The sequence below is a fragment of the Hoplias malabaricus genome, chromosome 13 (assembly GCF_029633855.1).
Source record: "Hoplias malabaricus isolate fHopMal1 chromosome 13, fHopMal1.hap1, whole genome shotgun sequence".
Lineage (NCBI taxonomy): Eukaryota > Metazoa > Chordata > Actinopteri > Characiformes > Erythrinidae > Hoplias > Hoplias malabaricus.
This window is the reverse complement of record NC_089812.1, coordinates 28,633,916-28,654,799: the sequence shown is the minus strand read 5'-3', so window position 1 is coordinate 28,654,799 and position 20,884 is coordinate 28,633,916. Positions and strand designations below refer to the sequence as shown.

The window sequence follows — 20,884 nt, the reverse complement described above, 5'->3', positions numbered from 1 at the left end:
TAAAGTAGCTAAAATGGTGTCTTAAGATGGGTGTCTAGCAGGGCGATTGCTCTAAGACTGCAAGGGAAGCTCAGCTTCCACTAAAATGTAAAAAAATAAGTGATCAAATATATACTGTTGTGTGTACATGTTATTGAATAAATATGCACTACAACGCGCTCAACTTTGGTTCAGAATCAGCTTCTTATCACTGGTAAAGACGCGGCTTTCCTCTCAATCATTCCCGCAGCTTCAGTGCTTTAAACAGTGTAGACGCTGAGCATCCACAGAGTTCAATAGCGAAGCAGCAAAGTGCAGCGAATCGAGACGAGTCATTGGATAAATGCTGGGTTTAGTCCCACCCATCAGACGCTCAGTGTCTCTGGGGGTCTATGGGGCAGTGGGCTGGCCTCGGCTGGCCCGGACACTCAGGTTCTGCATGATGATTGGATGATCTGTCTGAGGCTGAATCCCTTTTTGTGTGACAGCGAAATGAGTGAATCAGCGATCCTTTGGGGTAAAGATCCGTGGGAGCACAGGCGGACACACTTCACATGGGCCAAGGCCGTTTAAGCAGCCTAGCTCTGCTGGCCGAAATTGAGCCACTGGTGTCTAGATACTTTTAGAAATATAATGTACATACGTATCATTGCAGTCATGCCGTGTCAACTCAAGTTATCACCCTAGACTTTTAAAGCTAGAGCATCATTCTGTAGCCTGTTTCATTCCTGTATCTGGAACTCAGGGCTTAAGCAGATATTCTCTGAAGGATAAATTGTCTTATGGACAAATCACTTTCACAGCTCCTGTACACATTAATTTGAGTATATGGACCTCACCAACCTGCAAACTGGACCTGCATTTACACGAAAGTATTAACGCAAGGTTAAACCTCATAAAACAGATGAAACCAGAGAAGAAATGAGTGAACTGAGCAAAAATCAGACTGAGAATTGTGAGAACAGGGCAGCAACATTCGCAGAGAGATGAGAGAAGCAAGTAAACATTTTTAAATGAGAGTTGCCTACTACTTATTACTACGATGCACTTACGCAGGGGTGAGCTGTGTGTGGCTCATTACCCATTAAAGGAACATGTGCTGAAAGAACTGCTGTAAAGCGCACTGTGTAAATGGGGAGAACGGTGCTGTGTTGTTTGATCCTTGTGGTATTTTGACCAAAGCACATCATAGAAAGTTGTTAAGACCCCAGAACTGTGTTCACTTGTATAAAAGGTGTGGAACATTCCACTTGTACATCATTTTGGGCCTTTTCTTTTGTTCCATTCGTCATAAAACCTCCACACATCAAAAAAGGGCAGCTGCATTTAAAACTCTTTGTAAAACAAACTGTGACAAAAATAGAGACACAAGGTTGTGTTCTGACTCTGACAACACATTCTGTCTGAGAGTATCTGAGTGCCATGTCTTGGAGAAAGGTCATGTATAGGTCAGCTTACTCTGTCAAGCTTTGGTCTTTGAGATGCTCCACAAGCTCCATTTGTGCGTGAGATCTGAAAAATCCACATTGTTTTTGTCCATTCTTCTACTGTGTGAAGGCAACTCAACAATGGGGCTATGAACAGATGTAGAGGTGTGAAGACATTATTAACAAAATGATGAAATGAAACAAAGAAGCTGCTGGTTTTCTCAAAACAAGGAACTGACCAATTCAGGGACCAGACCTCAGCATCATTAAACATGTTTAGGATGATTTCACTCGTGTGTAATGGCAAATGCATCTAACTTCTAAGACTTAAAGGAACACAAGGTAAGATGTGGTATTTTTACAGTTCCCTCCACAGTTGCAGAGTTTAATTGACTTTTACAGCACTTACAGCACTATCCTAAAATAAAGGGGGAGGAGAGAGAGGTTTCCAACCCTCCTCCAGAAGTTACATAGTGCAGTTTCTGCAGTGCTAACCCCAGAGTAGTGAAAAGAGAGGCTCTATTCTCCTCATTACAAGTCAATGAAGCATCACAGTGGTTTTTAAGCTGTAATTTTAAGGTGAAAATATTACCTAGTGTTACTTTAGGATTGGAGGAGTCCAGATTCTGTTTTAAATGTTGACTGCAGGCCTCCAGAATGAAAGTTGTAATAAAGACAAAGAGATTACAGATTACATATTTAAAATAATGTATATAATTATTGTAAATAAGTTTAAAACAGAATGAGGGCGGCACGGTGGTGCAGCAAGTTAGTGTTGCAGTCACACAGCTCCAGGGACCTGGAGGTTGTGGGTTCAAGTCCCGCTCCGGGTGACTGTCTGTGAGGAGTGTGGTGTGTTCTCCCTTTGTCTGCGTGGGTTTCCTCCGGGTGCTCCGGTTTCCTCCCACAGTCCAAAAACACACGTTGGTAGGTGGATTGGTGACTCAAAAGTGTCCGTAGGTGTGAGTCTGTGTGTCGCCCTGTGAAGGACTGGCGCCCCCTCCAGGGTGTATTCCTGCCTTGCACCCAGTGATTCCAGGAAGGCTCTGGACCCACCGCGACCCTGAACTGGATAAGTGGTTACAGAGAATGAATGAATGAATGAATAAACAAAGAAAAACTTGTATTCACGCTTAGTTTTATAAATAAATAAAGATTAATACCACAAATCGAAGAGTGGTCTATGACTTTGTATATATTTTTGATAGTCATTTTTCCAGTTTTTATAGTAATAATTCGCTAGTGAATGCCCTACTGAAAATGGCTGAACTTGGAGCTCTCTCAGTAATAGCAGTCCTCAGCCTGTTCCACTCCAACACTTGCTAATGTAATAACTGCACCTGCTAATAGACACGCTTGTGTGCTGTGCTGTTTTTTGTTATTAGCTGTGCCTTCAAGCCACAGATATAGCCGAGGTACTTTGTAACTGCTGGCTACCCTGGCATTGCGTCACTGCTGTTGGTGTCCCGGTTTGTGTGGCCTTTTGAATGTGGCAGAGAAAAGCTATTTCACTTCTGAATTTGAAAGGACTCAGCTGGTGTGTCCTTCCTGACTTTCAATCTTCCACACTCCAAGTTTTGAAAACCTTTTGAAAAGTGTTGTAAGCTGTTCAGAGTAGGTGAGACACTATGGCCTCAGAGGGTAAAGTGAAATCTAAGGTGCAGACTGTAAACAATTGCTGTAGTTAAATAAAATGTTTAACTATAATTTAAAGTTCTCTTTACAGTATGTTGAATTCTGAAGCTTGCATCCATTATTAAGAGTTCACTAAATCATCTATGGCAGGTTCCTGAAAAAGCAACTAGCTCAGAATTCCCTTCAGTCTGTACAGACGTACTGTCATAATGAGATTGAGTGTGGACGTCAGAGCAGATGAAAATAAGGAATCTTGACAAAGATTTTTTTAAACTGTAGCGCTCAGCGCAAAAAAAAGAAAAAAAAATCACACTAAGTGTTAAAAGTATCAAAGAGAGTGATAATTTAAGAACAGTCTGTAGGATCCTTTCAAACTTTAAAGCATGGTTCTATTTAGCTAGCCTATAAGTGAAGTCAAAATGAGCAAACTAACTAGTTTGAATTGCAGTTTAAGCACCTAACCTAAGCACCCTCATTTTCCTGTCTCTACTTACACCCCTTTTGTAGCCATTCCTGGCCTGGACGCCCTGCCCCTTCACTTAGCATACCATTCTGAGGGTCACATAAAAGAAGTGTTAGCAAATATACTACAATAAAATACAGCACTCCTTACGAGTCCTCACTGATGTCACAATATACATATTTACATATTCACATGAGCTCATTTACATACATCATTGACTAGTTATTTATTCTCTGTGTTCTTCTCTTTTTTACAGGAGCTGTTTTGTAGAGATACCCCCTGCTAGCATGCTAACAGTAGCTTTAATCATTCTCAAATAACACAGTTAAGCCCTTTCAGGTGTGCGTTCCTACTGAACTGACTAAGGATAAGCAGGTGACATTAATAAGGTGTGGAGCTGCTTCTGAGGGATTAAAAAAAAAATCTGAAAGTTGTTGGTATTTTGGGTGGATCTAAAGCGACAGTATCTGTGGAGTGGAGCTGAAGTTGAGTCAGTGTTGCTGGAGTGAACAGGGACTGATAGAGGTCATCTGTGGAGCTTACTGTCGTATTAATGCTGTAGAGTACAGTAGTATATATTCACAGTGTTTACTGGTAGCTAAGCTTTACAATGTGGGACCTCCTCTGGTAAAATGAATCCAATTCTACCACTGCTTTAGTCACACCAGTGACAGGATCCAAATGAGCAGCTAATGTTAATTTATTTTAGCCTGGATCCTAATGTATTCATGGCTGCTTGCTGTAGCTGTAGCTGTTGGACTCCACAGCTCGGCAGCAGAATGTATTTAGCGCCTGTAGTTAACAAGTGTAACACTCTCTTAGTGAGCAAGCAGGCGTAGAGTGTGGGACAGTAGCGCATCTCTTTCAGCCTGCAATGCGAAGAGCAACGGGACAACTGCAAATTCACTATCACACATCTGCTGTTAATACTGACACATAGTATATATAAAGACACACACACACACTCGTGTTTGGACACTTTACAGGCCAGGTGGAGTGGCACTGGTTGTCTGACAGCATGTCCTGTTCCTTGCCCCTGTCTGTCAGAGCCTTTGGCCAATCGCTTGCTCCCTGCTTAGTGACGGTCACAGCGGGGGCACCATCACTGTCCCAGTTCAGCCAGCAACCCGCTGTTGAGCAATATGGCCTCCTGCCCTTCAGAGAAAAAACAAAGAAACACTCATTCACACTTCACCACCACCAGCACCCACCCACCCCATAAGGCTCATCTTGCTTTCATCATTCATTTCCTTCCCTATTTGTGCAAGCACACACACAGACACAAACACACACACACAAACACAGACACAAACACACACGCACACACACACACAAACAGACACAGACACACACACAGAGAGCTGCCAGTCAGGCAGCAAATCTCAGAAGGTGTCAAAACACCAGGGAAATCAGTCAACCTTCACACCTACATTCAACACACTGTCTTATTACTTATAAGCATACATACAAACACACACACACACACACACACAATCATGTCTTACTTTACCCATCACATAAACAGTTTTTACTATTAATGCTGGTTCAGAATTCCCTGGAGTAAGAGAGATAGAGAGGAATATATGTATTTGTATACACACACACTCAGTGAGAGACACGTATATAAAGATAAGAGATGTACAAAGATAGACAGGATATAGGGACAGACATAGATAGAGATGGATAGAGGATAGAGAGAAAGTGAGAGGGAAACTGAAGTGATTTCTACAATATAGTTCTTGTCTGCATTTGAGACTGCACTGACAACTGCAGTGGCAAGAGGACAGCAGCTGTTCGCACACACATGCATGCAAACACATGCACACACAAACACACACACACACACACACACACACACAAAAGCTAATATAAAATAAATGAATTTTGTAAAGAAATATAACTATGGGTAAGGAATGCAATCTAAGAACATTTCTTTGATAACTACAAATGTCCACATTTCACAGGTGGTTAATATAACTGTAATGTTAATGTTGAGAGAGACAGCTGTATATTTCTTTATTTCCTGATTTGCTGCTAATTCACAGGCACATTTTTAGACATGTTTATGGACTAATAAGTGAAAATGTGATTAACACGTCCTCTTCTCTACTTTGCTTTTACGCGCACAACATTACTGTGTCCTGAGAGGGTGGTCTCAGAGTAAAGACGACAAATGTTCCTACACTACACTATACTACACCACACACACACAGGCAAACTTACAGTGCCCTAAAGTTTCTAACTTGCTCTTGCAAATGTTTCTCTAACGAATTCCAAGGCTACTGATTAGCAATTTGTCCCCTTTTGCTGCAGTAACAACAGCTTCAACTCTATGGGGAAGGTTTTACACTGCAAATATTGCCGTGAAAATCTGGTTCCTTTCAACCATGAGAACATTAGTGGAGTCAAGGACTTAAGTTTCTCAGGATCACAAACTTTTTTATTTTTAAACTGATTTATTGGGTGGAGTTGCATCACTGCTGCTCTACAGGACAGTGCTGGGGGCTGGCAGACTCTTGGTGTTAGGTTTGCCAGCCTTAGGCCCATGTGCAGCTGCTATTTCATGCATTCCTGTGAAGATGATACAAACTGTGTGTCCACAACTCTACAACTGCATACACAAGGTGTGGGTGAGAATGTTAGGAATGGGGAGACCAGTCGTCCTCTTTTTGCCGGACATGTCCTCTAAAAAATGCGTCCGGCCGGAATTTCTAAATCTCCAAAACTATCCGGGATTTTGCCGTCCACAGTCTTCCCCCTGTCCCAATTCTTACGATAAACCCTAATCCCTTTCTTGAAGTGTGCACTTCGATGACGTAAGATGACGTTGTTGTAGGTGAGCAAAAGGGGCGCGTCGGGATCAAGTGTCCAAGGGGTCGGAGCTCAGAGCAGAAATGGGACACACTTTGCCGCGCGCAGCTTCTTGTGTTTACCTCAGTTTCAGCCGAGGTCCGCTCCACATCAGTGTTTTACTGGAGCCTCGAACAGAAATGTGTTGAAAGTTGTTAAAGTAATTTATCATAGTCTCTTCTTTGTATTTGGAAGCGTTTCTGTGTCACACGAGCCTTTCACTTTCTGCTCTATATTAAAAAAAACCTGAAAGTCGTCAGTTCTGTCCCCATAACGACACAAATACACGGACACACCTGACCGTTACTGACTCTGACGAGTTAATCCAGTTACCTCTGCGCAGTTTTTCTGTTTAACGTTAACTTTGAAGAAAACAGGAGAGAGACTGAATTACAGCTCTCACACACAGCACGTTTTATCAGATAGACCTTATAAAATATGAAATATAAGTATTTTTACATAATGTCTGGATGCTCTGATAATCTGAGTTTTCTGGTGTAAACAAGTGGCTTTAATACAGGGCTTCAGTTTTGAAGTTTGGTTTGAACCGAAAATAACGTGCTTTCAATGACAATAAACTGCCATAAAATGACAAAAAATATTATTTAATTATTTTTGCTTAGGGCCAAATGTTGAAAGGAAAGGAATCTGTCCAAAAAGGCATTTGTTATTTATCTTGTTAAAGAGCATCTGTTTATGTATTAAATTTCAGCAGCATAGTTGCATGGTTCTGGAAGCATTTGTGCTGCCAACCCGCCCCATGTGTCCTCTTTTTTGAAAACTCAAATATGGTCACCCTAGTTAGGAAACTTTTGGACATGTAGTAAACCTTGGATTCCGATCTCTTCATATACTAACACTACACACTGTTCAGTGCTGGAGTGTGTGAGCATTCCACCAACAAAACAGTGCCCTCATAAGAATTTAGATTTTATATGATTAGATTAAATTTCAGTTTTGGTAAAGCAGGAAAACACACACACACACAACCACACAATTAATTAATTTTAATCTTCTGATTAGCAAACGTTGCTTATTCTAATGTTTTCCTCTTTGCCAAAATAACCCTCCTTTCATCATCTCCACATGACATCACTTCATCTCTTTCTATCCTCCACCCTCCTCTCCCTGTTCTTACTCTCACTTCCTCTACCTTTCTTTATAACTCTCTCCATTTTCCCATTAGTTTTCTAACATTTTTTTTGTCATTTTAATGCTTTTAATCCATTAGGTTCTTTTCATGTTTTCCTTCACCCCTTCACTCTCACACTTCTCATCTCTTTTTCCTCTTTCTATTCTTCTACTTCTTCTTCCCTCTCTTCATTCCTTTACCTATCTCCCATTACTGCATCACTTAATCTTTTCTGTCCCTCTCAGCCCTCCTCTGTCTTTGTGTTCTCTTTCTCTTCTTCTCCCCACATTTTCTGTTCTATCTCTTCCTCCCTATGTCTATTTCTCCAACTTTCTCTCCCCCTCCCCTCCTCGGATAAACACTCAGTGAGATGGAGCTGCCTGGTCAATTTATGCCAACAATATAACAATAGATTCACACATACATAAGCACACGGGCGCACACACACACACACACACACAAGCAGTGCCACATCTTTATGAGGGTGAACTATCACTCAATTTCTCCTTCAGTCAATTCTCAGACTTTCATCCTGTCTCTCTCTTTCCATCTCCCTCTCACAGACGCTATCGTTTTTCTGTTCGATGGCTCTTCATCTTTAAAAGAGCAGTGTTCTGATTACTGCTTTGTATCCAGCTCTTACTGAACAACAGAACGAATGATCATGGTCCATTTAAGCACACACACACCAGCATTAACATTAATATCTTTAATTGTTCGTTTCTGATTATATAAATTGAATGAGGGGGGGCATGGAAGAACCTTAAGTGGTGTTACTGCTACGCAGCTTCTGGGTCTTGTGCTTATAGGTTTGTTCCACACCTCAGGGTGGTGAGGAGTTTTGTGTGTTCTCCCTGTGTCTGCAGTGGTATCCTCCCACAGTCCCAAACCACAGCAGTAGGGGAACTGCCTGTGCCACATTGTACATAGGTGTGAGTGAATGAGTGTGTTGTGGTATGATGGACATGCACCTCGACGGGCACATTTTACCCATTTAGAAGATCTATTCAGGTCATCAAAACAACACAAAAATTATTTAGTTTTTACACTTTTGCTTCCTGATATAATGCTCAAGGTAGATATTATTACGGCAAGGCACACATACATAATAGATCAGATGTATGTATGACTCCAATCCTGACAGAAAAATATGTACAAACCCATGTATTTGTTTGTGTGTGTGTTCACGTGTTTTGCCTGTCTGTCCGCCTCTCTATTTAATTAGACCTAAAAAGGCTGCTAATGAGGCACTTGGAAAACAGCCAACACACAGCCAGCCCCGGAAACACACACGCTCACGCTGGCATATGAAATAATAAAATAAACATGACATATATTCCATTCTCATTTAAGACTACTCATAGGACCCATAATGCACAGAGTGACACTAAAGCCACACAAACACACTCACAGCCACAATGCGGCAATCAGAAACACAATCTCTCACTCTCTCCTTTTCTGTCTCTCAGTGGGTGGTCTATAGCGAGGTGAGAGGGTTCTGCAGTGTGTGTGTGTTGAGAGAAACATAGCTCTGAAATGCCACTTCAGCCAAAACCGAGGCAGAGATGCGAGGCAGTGTGTGTTTGGGGCAGTGGGAGAGGAGGCAGGAGAGCGAGAGCAGCACACTGCTGAAACAAGCACTTCTGTTTGATTTGCTCTGAGAGTAGGGAATAACACTGACCCACACAAACACACGCACACACACATTTGTATTCCTGTCTTTGGGGGATGTTTCCATTGCTTTCTCTATTAGTGTAAACTGTATGTACGTGCTGCTACACTTTTCAAGATACGAGGCTGACCTTAACCAAAAATACCTTTAACTCTCAATGTTAGTCAATACAAACAGTCATTCTAGAACATGTCTGCTGGTTACTTCATCATACTTTGTCTTGTCATTCCCAAATATTATAATGCACGGGTTTATAAACACACAAATATGAACACACATCCACACCCTGGTATTATCTTCAATACTGCATTATTCAGAACCTTAGCTCTAACGCTAGAAAGGAACTACATTAGTGTAACTTTAAATAAATAAATAAAACTGTCAGTGGTATAATAACAAAGTGTAAGTAACTGGGAACGACAGCAACTCAGCCACAAAGTGGTAGTTCTGTGGAGAGTTCTCTGGACTGATGAATCATGCTGCTTCATCTGGCAATCAGATAGACGAGTCAGGTTTTGGTAGTTCCCAAGAGAACGGTATTAGTCTGACTGCCTTATACATTATGGTGTGGGGTTGTTTTGAGGAGTTGAGATTGGGCCCTTATGACAGTTAAAGGAACCCTTAATGCTTCAGCATACCAAGAGAGTTTGGACAGTTTCATGCTCCCAACTTTGTGGGAACAGTTAGGGGTTGACCTAACGTGACTGCACACCAGTGCACAAAGCAAGGTCCATAAAGACATGGATGAATGAGTTTGGTGTGGAAGAACTTGACTAGGTTCTGATCTGAACCTTTGGGATGAATAACAGTAGAAACTGTGAGCCTTCAAAGAAGAGATGAAGCTGTTGTAGCCACAAAGGGTGGGCCAACATCATATTAAACCCTGTGGATTAAGAATGAGATGTCACTCATGTTCGTATGTGTGTGAAGGCTCCCCTGTTAAGAATGACCAGTTTAAATAAGTCACAGTTTACTCCTAATGTGAAGTGCCCAGGAGTGAGGTGTGAGGAGCAGAAATGCTGGACTTTTAGACAGTCCTGTTATTTTCTATATGTAATCAGTTCGTTAAATTCTCTGTGCTCATTGTTTTTGTCCTGTTTATTGCAACCTCAGACAGCCAAAAGGTCACTGGTTCCATCCCCCCAACATTCTGGAAAAATGGTGGGCAGGTGTGAAGGAAGAGTGCTTTCTCCTCCATCAAAAACGTGGCTGAATTGCCACTGAGCAAGGTTCGTTACCCTCACTTCCCTGGGTGTTGGGATGTTTGAGAAGGGGTGTATATGTATGTGTGTGTGTGTGTGTGTGTTCATTGCTAGGGCCACTGCTGTAGTTGGAGAGACTCAGAAAAGAAGCCAGTACAACTCTAAAGCACCTGCATTCTATGCAATATGCAACACAAAATATCAGAACGGCTCATTTAATCATGTGCTTTCAGATCACAAAAAACTGCCTGTTGATGTATTTCAGAGTTTGTGGGTTGGTAGGAGCCCCAGATTCCCAAATTTACATGCTAATGCTTTTGAAAAACTGATTTTTTTTTTCACATTAAGTTTCAACTTAAGCATCAGGTCTGTATTTTAAGTGGAAAGTTTAAAATGACTCTAAAACCCCTAACTGCTCTGTGAGATTCTGACTCTAATTCAAAATCATTTTTTCTTTTTGCAGATTAGTCATTTAAACTTATTCCTGTTCCAAAACATTGTATTCTAGACTTAAAAGCCACTGCACAGAAATCTTGTGCGTAAAGTGTGCCCCCTAGTGGTGAAGATCAGTCATTGCTCTTGTGTTACATCGTCATCTGATCTCACAGCTCTGAATGAGCTCAGGCTTGATGGAGTTCTGACAGATGTTCTCCCGTTTCAAACTAAAAATAAGTGCTAAAAACATACTGTAGTGAAATTCGTGAATTTATGTGAATCTTTCCAAAAAACGGTCCAGTTTCTAACAAATTGAGCTACTTATAAGTGCTGCCATTTTGGACACAGATGTTGCAGATTGTATAAATCTGCATAGAAAAGCATAAAATAAGATATGACCATGCTCAGTGACATATATGGGCTAAGTACAGAGCCCCTATAACATTCGACTCTGAGGGACGAGAATTAATTTCTTTGGCGTAATCCTTTGGATTGACACATGAAATACTTGAACTCTCATGCTGAAAGGCATCAAATCTTAACCATCTCTGTAGACAGTTCAATCTTTTGCGCATATAAATGTTGTTTCTGAAAAAACGGTATTCACCAAAGATTGTTATAAAGTGTTATAACGCCGTAAAGTCGAAATGCAGATCTACTCACCCGGTCTGTCCAGCTGTTAACTAGCACCTTGATTTGAGCATAAACTGACCCCCTGCTCTAATGACCATCTGGGACTGCCTCATAGCCAACATATACTTTATTCATTTCATATAAAACAAACAAAACAAGCCGTTAACAGGTGCATACTGGAAAACTGTTTTTCACAGGGAATCAAAAATGATCCATGTACTCCCCAAGGAAAGAAAAGGAAAAAAAAGAAATCCCCACATTGAACCACACTTCCACTTCATCTTTCATGGTGCTGATACTGAGCCACTGTCAGACTTAACCTTCCACCATAGACACAGACAATTTCAGAGATAGCAAGATCACTGCTATCAATATTGGCAACATGGTATTTTGGTCACATACTTGGTCAAAATCTGATATTTTAAAAATGTTAATCGTGTGATATCATTCTGGTCAAGATACCTATCCAATCTGGACGGCAAGAACTGCCTCAATATTCTACAGAGCCGTGTGGTTGCTCTGGGTCTAGAAGTGGCTGCTATAGTGTTATAGATCATTTCTAGGGTATTGCTGTGGTATCCAGGTTATGGTGTTGATAATCAGTTGCCTTGGTATTTTTGGCACCTGTAAGGTGTTGTTAGGTTAGTTCATATGTTCTGTGATCATGAAAGGAAAGAGTAGACCAAATATATAGAACTAACCTGTTTTATAAAAAAGGCACATTGTGACACTTACCTACGTGGCACTCAAATGGTTTTTTATCTTCGTTTGAATGTGTGGAATGACTCAGAATGACCTCAGCATGACCAAACCTTCTGCAGTGTGGACCACAACCGGAACCGGCACATTCTTGACTGACCATATAGTTCTATGACACATAAAATCATGCAGCTGAAGTGCTCTTAAAACATCAGTTTGCATCAAGGGACAAACGGCAGGCCTGAACCTACCTGCTGTAAAAGCAGTGGATCTCAACTCTGCTTGTGGAGAATCGTTCCCCTGAATATCGTTTTTGTCCAATGAAAAATATCTATCTCCCAAAATGGTAACTTTACAGGAGAAAGAACAAGCATTCTCAACTTTCAATGGAAGGCCATGTAAAAAGATTTCATTTAAAGACATTTTGAAGCATTTCTATTGGTCCATTCATTGTGACATTTCCACACAGTGTGAAGGACTGCTGCTGTGTTCTAATGATGCAGCAATGAGCTGAATGTACAGTATTGTAGCACCAAAGTTGGGTACACTTCAAAACCCAAGATACATGCTTAGTATATTTTGTAAACCAGAGAAGAACGGGTTCCCCTTTTGAGTCTTGGTCTCCATCAAGGTTTCATCAGCGATGCTCGCTTGGGCTAGGACCTGGAATTCCATAAAGCTGCTTTGTGACAACACATGTTGTAAAATGTGATTTTAAATAAAACAGAATTAAAATCAGCTATTCCATTGGTTAATAACAGTTCTGCAATTGGGAATTCCAGGTCTGCATTCAAAATCATTCAGGGGACTATAGTTGGTCAGCCATGTTGTTGGGTGGTTCAAAAAAACTCAACCACAAATCTTTCGTGACTTGTTTCATGCCTGTTCATCAAACCGTTCACTATTTACCTTCTACACTACCTTGGTAGCAACTAGAGAATGTGTGAACCTTTCCAAACACAACACAGGTCTACCACCACTAGAGGTCGCTTCAATGACTGCTTATTTCATTTTGTAACCTACTCACACCCTCTAACTCTTGTCCACCTAAAACCTCCCTCATTCCTTCTTCTCCAGCAGGACTCTTCCCTCTCGAGCTGTGATTGGTTCCAGACCTGTTCCGCTCGCTGACTCGACATTCCACAGCTGGCCGTGGCAAAGTTTCAACCTCACACTCTCGCCAAGAGAGAAGAAAAAAAACAAAACGGCAACACTACACAATCCAAACCCCTGAAGAATTCTGGAAAGGAAGTAGAATAAAGGGGGAATAGAAACAGAGTAAAAAAGACAATAAGAATATATTACTTGATTTTAGACGTCCACAAATATCAGAAAAAGGTAAGAAAATGTCATCACGTTACTGAGTTAGAGCCCCTTACACTGATCCTCATATTCACAAAGGAAGTCAACAAATAGCTAATCAAAGTACAGCTTTAACCTGTTCAAGTCCAACAACTACTTCGGTATTGTGAAGAAAAATGGCCACTTCTGTATAATTCTTGTTACAGTAACAATAAGATTTCATCATCAAATTTGCATTCCCTAGTGTGGCCTGTTTTGTAAAAAATAGTCTCTTTCCCAAAAGACAAATTAAGAGACTTAAGTCATGAAGCTGGATCTTTTTCCCCCAGTCAAGCTAAGACAAAACACGAAGCACAGAAAACTAAAAATTGTCAGCTGTAGGCTTTAAAGAGTTAATTCAAAATGGCCACACTGAAAATGCTTTCAATCACTCATTCTTTATATCACTCCAGTTCATTTCTATCCCACAATGCCTTCCTCTTTGTAGCACTTTGGCATTTTTAAACTTCTCATACACTATCATTTCCTTTCCTCTATAATAACTATGATTATCACATACAGACAGTGTACGATTCAGCTGGAGCTACTGCCTATTGGGGGGGTAGGTGGGGGGAAGGTGTGAGAAGGGAAAAAGAAGAAAAAGAAAACACTCCACAGGCAGACGATACGTGGACTCTGGCCTAGAAACGAAAGAATTCATTCCACTTCAGTTGCATGTACTAAAAAAAATGAATGAAAAAATAACCAACCCCTCCCACCCTCAAAGTCACAGTCTGCAAGAAAATACTGCTGTGGTATAACACTTTGGTTCAGATTGTGCATTTGCGTATGTGTTTGCTTATCAGCCTCCATTGATTGGAAGCTAGTACCTTTTATGAGTTACTTGTTTCAGTAATACAGAAGATTTAAAGCACCTAAGGCATTTTAAGACTGGGCTGAAAATATAGCAATAAACAGCATTTCCATAAAGAGTAACAGTGGAGAATAAAGACAAGACTTGGTTTATGTGCGTATCAGCCAATCCGGACTGATCTTCTGAAACGGTGGAATCTGATTTGTCAATAATCTGGATGTGTTGGAATGACGCAACAGTAGGAATTACGGCGGTGTTTCACTTCTGTTCATTTTGTTGATTGTCATCTGCTGCGCTCCACACAGCTTTCAGAATGTCTCCACAAAAATTGTTTAAAAAAAAAAATCAAAACAAAATAAATTCCGTTCATTTAGTTCTCGAATGTGCAGGTCAATTTTCATTCTCAGTTATCACCGCTCCTCCATTATTCCCCTTGCTCGTTTAGCTCCATATCCGACACCAGGATGTTTTTCTCTGCCTCTTCAGAGGGGGTGGAGCTAGTGCGGCTGTACCGAGCACCCTCATAGGACCCAGCAGGGCCATAGCTCCTCCTTCGATACAGATAAACCCCACCCACCACGAGGGCAATCAGGACCAGCACAGCAAGTAGGATGAGAAACAAAGCTGGAAGATGATCCACATCAGCTACACAAACAAACACACACACACAATACACATTTTTAGCATCCTTGTCTGATTTTAAATAAAAAAAAATAACATTCCAATCACATGCATTCTGAGAGAAATAGTTTGCTCATAAACCTAAGATAAACTATTTTATTCCTTTACCTCATATGTATTTGATTAGTCAAGCCACAGCAAATTTTGGGAATAAGAGATTTTAAAAATCTCAAAAAAATCATTCCACTTCACATGAAGTTACAATTTTAAATCAAATTTACAACACAGCAGAGTACGCAACAAATAAAGGTGTCCGATCCTTTCTCAGTCCCCTATGTTCTACAGTTTACAACCACCAAAAGCATTCTGCCTACTGCACACCTACATCATGTCATGTGATTTTAACTGGCCTATACATTCATATACTCTCAAGTAAACTGATGTTTTTCATGTTTTTGTCCTTATTTTTGTCCTCAATAACACTTACTTCCACTGTGCACCTTCATTGTTCTTTTAACTATGTGCCTCATCAAGTGCATTTTATTGTTTAGATTCTACATTCTCCTTTCTACTTCTGCAGGACTCTTGGAATTACCCAACACAATGCTGTTAAAAACATACAATGACCAACAGTGTCTTATCAAACCTTAAATTACAAACATGCAAAAATTCTGATATATAGTTATTATTCAAAATGTCTCAAACTGGTTTATTTTTATTATTCATATGTCAATACAAAATGCAGTTGTGTAGACAGTAGAGAGCACTTACCTGGTATAACTACATCCAGACCTGTGAGAGTAAAAGGTTGAAAATCAAAATTAGATTCTACTGAAACATGGTCAAAATGTAGCTAAGCGATGTCTTGGGGTAGATGGGAACTGTCCATGTTTATAATAGTTTTCATGTACATATCTACCAATGTCAACACATTTACCATTATAAATTGCAGAAATTGATATTATATACACACTTGGATAAACACTACAGAGAGTGTAATCTGCAGGATTAAAATCTCTTATGAGAATAAAACAGATATTTCAAAAACGAGCTTAACACTGTGTAACATACTTCCCTGCCTTCTCCAGATTCCCAACTGTCCATAAACTATTTGTCATTTCCATCACCTATGTACAGCCTGGAACATTATCCAGTAAAAATTTCCAGGTGTTTCTTGTTAGTGGGTCGCTATATCGATCTATATATGTTATGTATGTTTTAGTTTTCTTTGTTATAACTGTCCCAGTTGTTCTTGTTTGTGGCCAGTTAAACCTACTCATGCTTCCATTCCTGCAGAGTTACATGTCGAGTAAGATTTCTGCTTTTCATCATCAAATATTGGTGAAACCTAAAAATCTATTTGATTACACAAACCCTTTAAAGCAGGCATTTGACAACACTTATATGATTCGGATATTAATATTAATTCCTGTAGGAGGTGTGCTGGTGCAAATATTATTTTCCCCACCTCGTGGCCGTTTGCAGATGACTCCGTGTGTGCGGTTCCTACAAGAGCCAGGCCTCCAGAGCCCTGTATTACTCTGCACCCAGAAGCAGCTGTTAGCAGAGAGCATGCTTAGATTGGCATCCTGCTGCTCCCAGTTTGTGTATTCAACCACTGAACTGTCCTGCCATTGTAGACTGCCTCCTACACACACACACACACACACACACACACAGGAACAATGTAAATGATCAGGGTCCTTAAATCACTAGCTCATAGCCTACTTATTTAACACAAATTCAATTTGTATGGTCAAGGTTAATGAAAGAATCGCATGCCCTCAATCAGACAAAGGATTAAGCTGGCTCTCACCTCGGGGATTAAAGTTCATACCAAGCCAGGCACCGTTAGCCTGTTCTTGATAGCCCTGAATGTGCTCCCAAACAAATCCATTCTCACTCTCATCCAGCACTGACAGCAGCTCTGCTCCCACTGAAAGGGGGCGGGGGTGACAGACAGTGAAAGAAAGACAGAGAGGGGGAGACAAATATAACTAAATAAAATATTAACTAATTATTGTTAATGTTATTGTTAATAAGTAATTTGAGACATTTCTAAGTTTTACTCATGTATTATAGGTGTGTGTATGTGTGTTACCTTTCTTGCAGCTCTGCACAGCTTCATGCTGAAGCCGGAGCTGGTACAGGTTAAAAGAGTAACAGTGGTTTCTGAAAGGAATCCAGGGCCAGTCTCCCACTTTTTGAAAGCAGTGGCCTGGATACAGCCACCTGTGATCAATGCTTCGCTCTGAGAACAGAGAGATATGAGACTCACACATACACATCAGATTCTCATCATATTTTCAGAGGTAAAGTATTTAAACCCTTTTAAAATGTACTATGTTTCAATTTAAACACAAAATAGAAACCAATAGAACTGAGACCTGCTTATAACAGAGGACACAGAGCAGGAACTTCTCTGGTCAAATATTTTGTTAATTTCTAAATGAATTAGAAAGTTAATATATACATATTTTTCCTCTTAAATATGGCAAATAAAGGGAATTTGGCATAATTTTGTTTCATTTTAATTCAAAAATATGGAAAATATCCTAAAATAAATCAGTAAATAAACAGGAAACAAAAATAACACATAATATCAATTTTAGGGCATAAATAATTGTGTTCCATTGTAAAACTGTACAATAATATAGTAAAATAATAAGTAACTTGCTGTAGTTTTGAAAGCTGCTTCAGCTTCTCACAAAAAATGCTCATGTACCTGCATTAATTTCACAGATGGCAGCATCTAATTTTGTGTCACAAGCAGACACAATCCATTGGCCACTAGTAGTCATGTGACCGCAGCCAAACTTGGGTTTGGGCTGTCCAATCTGCCAGTCACTGAAGGTAAGGTCCTCTTCCCCCAGCCATCTGAAGCTCCGCCACTAATGACACAAATACGTCATTCACACTTTTAGCATGACATGTCAATTACACTGTAATAACTACCTCTTAAGCCCTGTCAATATACAGTACTGTACCCTGCAGTATTTCAAATAATTGACAGCACTTCTACAGCAGTAAAATCACTGTAAGCTTCACCAGTAACTTAAATTCAAGACTGAGACCCAGTTCACCTCAGCCACACTGACCCAACTTGTACCATTCTGAAAATACTGTAGCTACAGCTCCACCCACAATACCAACAAAACATTCATTCATTCATTATCTGTAAGCGCTTATCCAGTTCAGGGTCACGGTGGGTCCGGAGCCTACCTGGAATCAATGGGCGCAAGGCGCAACACACCCTGGAGGGGGCGCCAGTCCTTCACAGGGCAACAAGCACTCACACACACAGACACTTGAGCTGCCAATCCACCTACCAATGTGTGTTTTGGACTGTTTTTGGACTGTGGGAGGAAACCGGAGCACCCGGAGGAAACCCACGCGGACACGGAGAGAACTCATCCCAGTCACCCTGGAGCAGGAATTGAACCCACAACCTCCAGGTCCCTGGAGCTCTGTGTCTGCGACACTACCTGCTGCGCCACCGTGCCGCCACGAACAAAACAGGTAATTTTTTTCTTTGTCTAAACAGCCGTGTTCAGAATGCCTGGTTTCATTTACTGTAAAATTACAAAAAAAAATTTCAGTGTGCAGAAACATTCCTTACCCCATCACTGTGCAGGGCAATCCAGGCCGGTCTGCGGAGTGTGCTGAGCAGGAGCGTGAGGTATGCTTGCTGGCGAGGGTCTCGTACTGTAGCCAGGCTTCCATTAACAGACTCACACAACTGCAGAGCCCCCTCCCAGTCCAGACGCTTCTGTAACAGACGGTACTGAACCCCCTGAAACTCCAAAAGTCTGTCTATTGCAGGAGGAAGGAGGTCCACACCAGGGGGGATAGAACGATCTGAACACAGTATACACATGCACAAATTTAAGGTTTTTCCCATATTAAGTGTGACACTCTTGTCCTGTTCAATTCCTAGTGTTGTGTTAATTACTTTTGTCCTTCATGCAGATGAAGCCATGTTTCTCTCCTTCACAGCTTCGAGATGCCCACATTCCTGTAGTTTTCAGAGGACTACCGTGCAGAAGCACCACACAGTTACCCTAGTAAAAGCACAAACACACACACAGACACACACACACCAAAAAGATCCATGCAATATTTATCAGTTAAAATTTCTGACTATTGCAGGCTACATCCAAAATTAGAAAATTGGATGTAAAACGTAACAACTGAATTTTTTAAAAAGTGGTAGAGTACAAGAAAGCAGTGGGAGTTCATTCCTTTTTCAAATGTTCCACATTTACATTTCTGCTCCTCACAATCTTTTCCAAAATTTTAGGAAACTGAAATTAGACTTTACTCAATAACACAATTCTGCATGTAACCCCCAGCTTTTGACTGAACCGCAAATAACGTTATCCTACTGGTCAAAACTCAACATTAAGACAAATAGAGGACTTTAAACTGTATTTAATTATATTTTAGAGTATTGTTTTTGATATTTCATATCTGCATTGTTGGTGAGAAGCAGGTTTCCCCACATGCTCACACAAATCCTAACACACACATGGAAACCTAAGGGCAGATGGCGTGACCACTGTAGCTGTGCAAAAGCTGACACTATGTGTGTCTGTGGCTAACGCTGGCTCTTGATGAGTAGAAGGATATAATTTGCCGTTTAGTTGTAAGTTGGTGGGGTTACACGCTGAGAGGTACCACATATCAGTCTCCTCCAGTCTAATGGTACAGTTTTACCACTTTCTTTACAAGATGAAAGCATGAAAAAAAGAGTGTAAACTTGTGTTATTTTTTTGTGATGAGCAGAAATAAAATATAAAACTCTGTGGCAGAACTAACTGGATAGTTTACATTACAGATTTTGTTGTACCAAGTTCTTGTTGTGTCCACTGTTGTCCACTGGCTCCCCAGGGCCCCAGTTTGTATAGCTAAGCAACCCAGGCTCCGCCCACTTGAACTGCCCCTGTGAATCTGAGGTAAGTCCCACCCACAGGTGAAAACTGGAGTTGGGCAGCAGTGTCACCAGGAAGGCTAAGAAAGACAAACGTTGAGAGAAAAATGAAGGAAGGAAGACAGACAAAAGTAAATATGTTAATAAGTTAAGTGTGAGGAGTTAAACAAAAGAAATCTCTGTTACAGTTGGCTGAACAAATGTTTCTGTTGCAAACAAATATCCTATTGTTTTGGGGTTCCACAAGGGTGAGCTCTAGGCCATATAGTGATCATCAAAACCATGCTTGTGGCCTTGGCTCACATTAAATAGAAGGCAGCTTGAGCTAATTTTACATAAGAAATAAGCCTTCTTTTCAGTAGTAAACTGCGTGGTCAGCATATCAAAAGAATTTGGGACCACAAGAGAGAAGCCAGATGTTTAAATCTTTCATACAACTATGTCAAACCCTGCACAGTATGGATTTCTACGTAGCTGTGATACCACACAGACAGAATAGGGATGTGGCTACAGAGGAATTCAGGAGAGCAGAGTTCCACTCAGTATGATTATGTGCACTGTAATGTTATATTAACCCCTTAGGTGTTGCAGCAATTGCATTAACAAAAACATAAACACTAAACAAAATGTAATATTTTCTGCAAATTATTTTCATCCATACATCTTTTTATAACTGCTTCTTCCTGAGTCACTCAGTCACTTAAACACTCACACCATTGGGCATTTTTTGCACCCACAGGAAACCCACACAGACAAAATATGTTATTGTTATATAAAATTAAACACATTCAAATGTATTTATTCTAATTCTTATTAAAATGTATTAATGTCTCCGTGTCCCTACCTTGCTCAATGTGACTAGGCACTGCAGTCAGTTTTGCTCCTTGAGACTGGCAAGACTTGCGGGCCTCAGACCAGGTGACACGCCTCACTTCCTCTTGCCCAAATATTTTGTAACACTGCCAGAGCCAGGAAGGGTCAAAATATTAAATACGTATCAACATGTGTACTGCATATATGATTATTAGGTTATTAATTACAGAAACATTGT

General features: G+C 40.6%; 1 protein-coding gene across 1 annotated transcript in view; it reads right to left on the bottom strand.

Moving 5' to 3' along the window:
• Positions 1-11,550: 11,550 nt before the first annotated feature.
• mrc2 (mannose receptor, C-type 2) overlaps positions 11,551-20,884 on the bottom strand; it is a 40,327-nt gene continuing 30,993 nt past the window's right edge. The window contains exons 20-29 of the mRNA XM_066641553.1: positions 20,678-20,792; positions 19,753-19,913; positions 18,856-18,964; positions 18,523-18,761; positions 17,629-17,794; positions 17,005-17,154; positions 16,720-16,839; positions 16,372-16,551; positions 15,675-15,695; positions 11,551-14,927 (exon numbers count right to left, since the gene is read on the bottom strand). Coding sequence (XP_066497650.1) covers positions 14,707-14,927; positions 15,675-15,695; positions 16,372-16,551; positions 16,720-16,839; positions 17,005-17,154; positions 17,629-17,794; positions 18,523-18,761; positions 18,856-18,964; positions 19,753-19,913; positions 20,678-20,792 — 1,482 coding nt within the window. The 3' untranslated portion in view covers positions 11,551-14,706. The remainder of the gene's footprint in view (positions 14,928-15,674; positions 15,696-16,371; positions 16,552-16,719; positions 16,840-17,004; positions 17,155-17,628; positions 17,795-18,522; positions 18,762-18,855; positions 18,965-19,752; positions 19,914-20,677; positions 20,793-20,884) is intronic.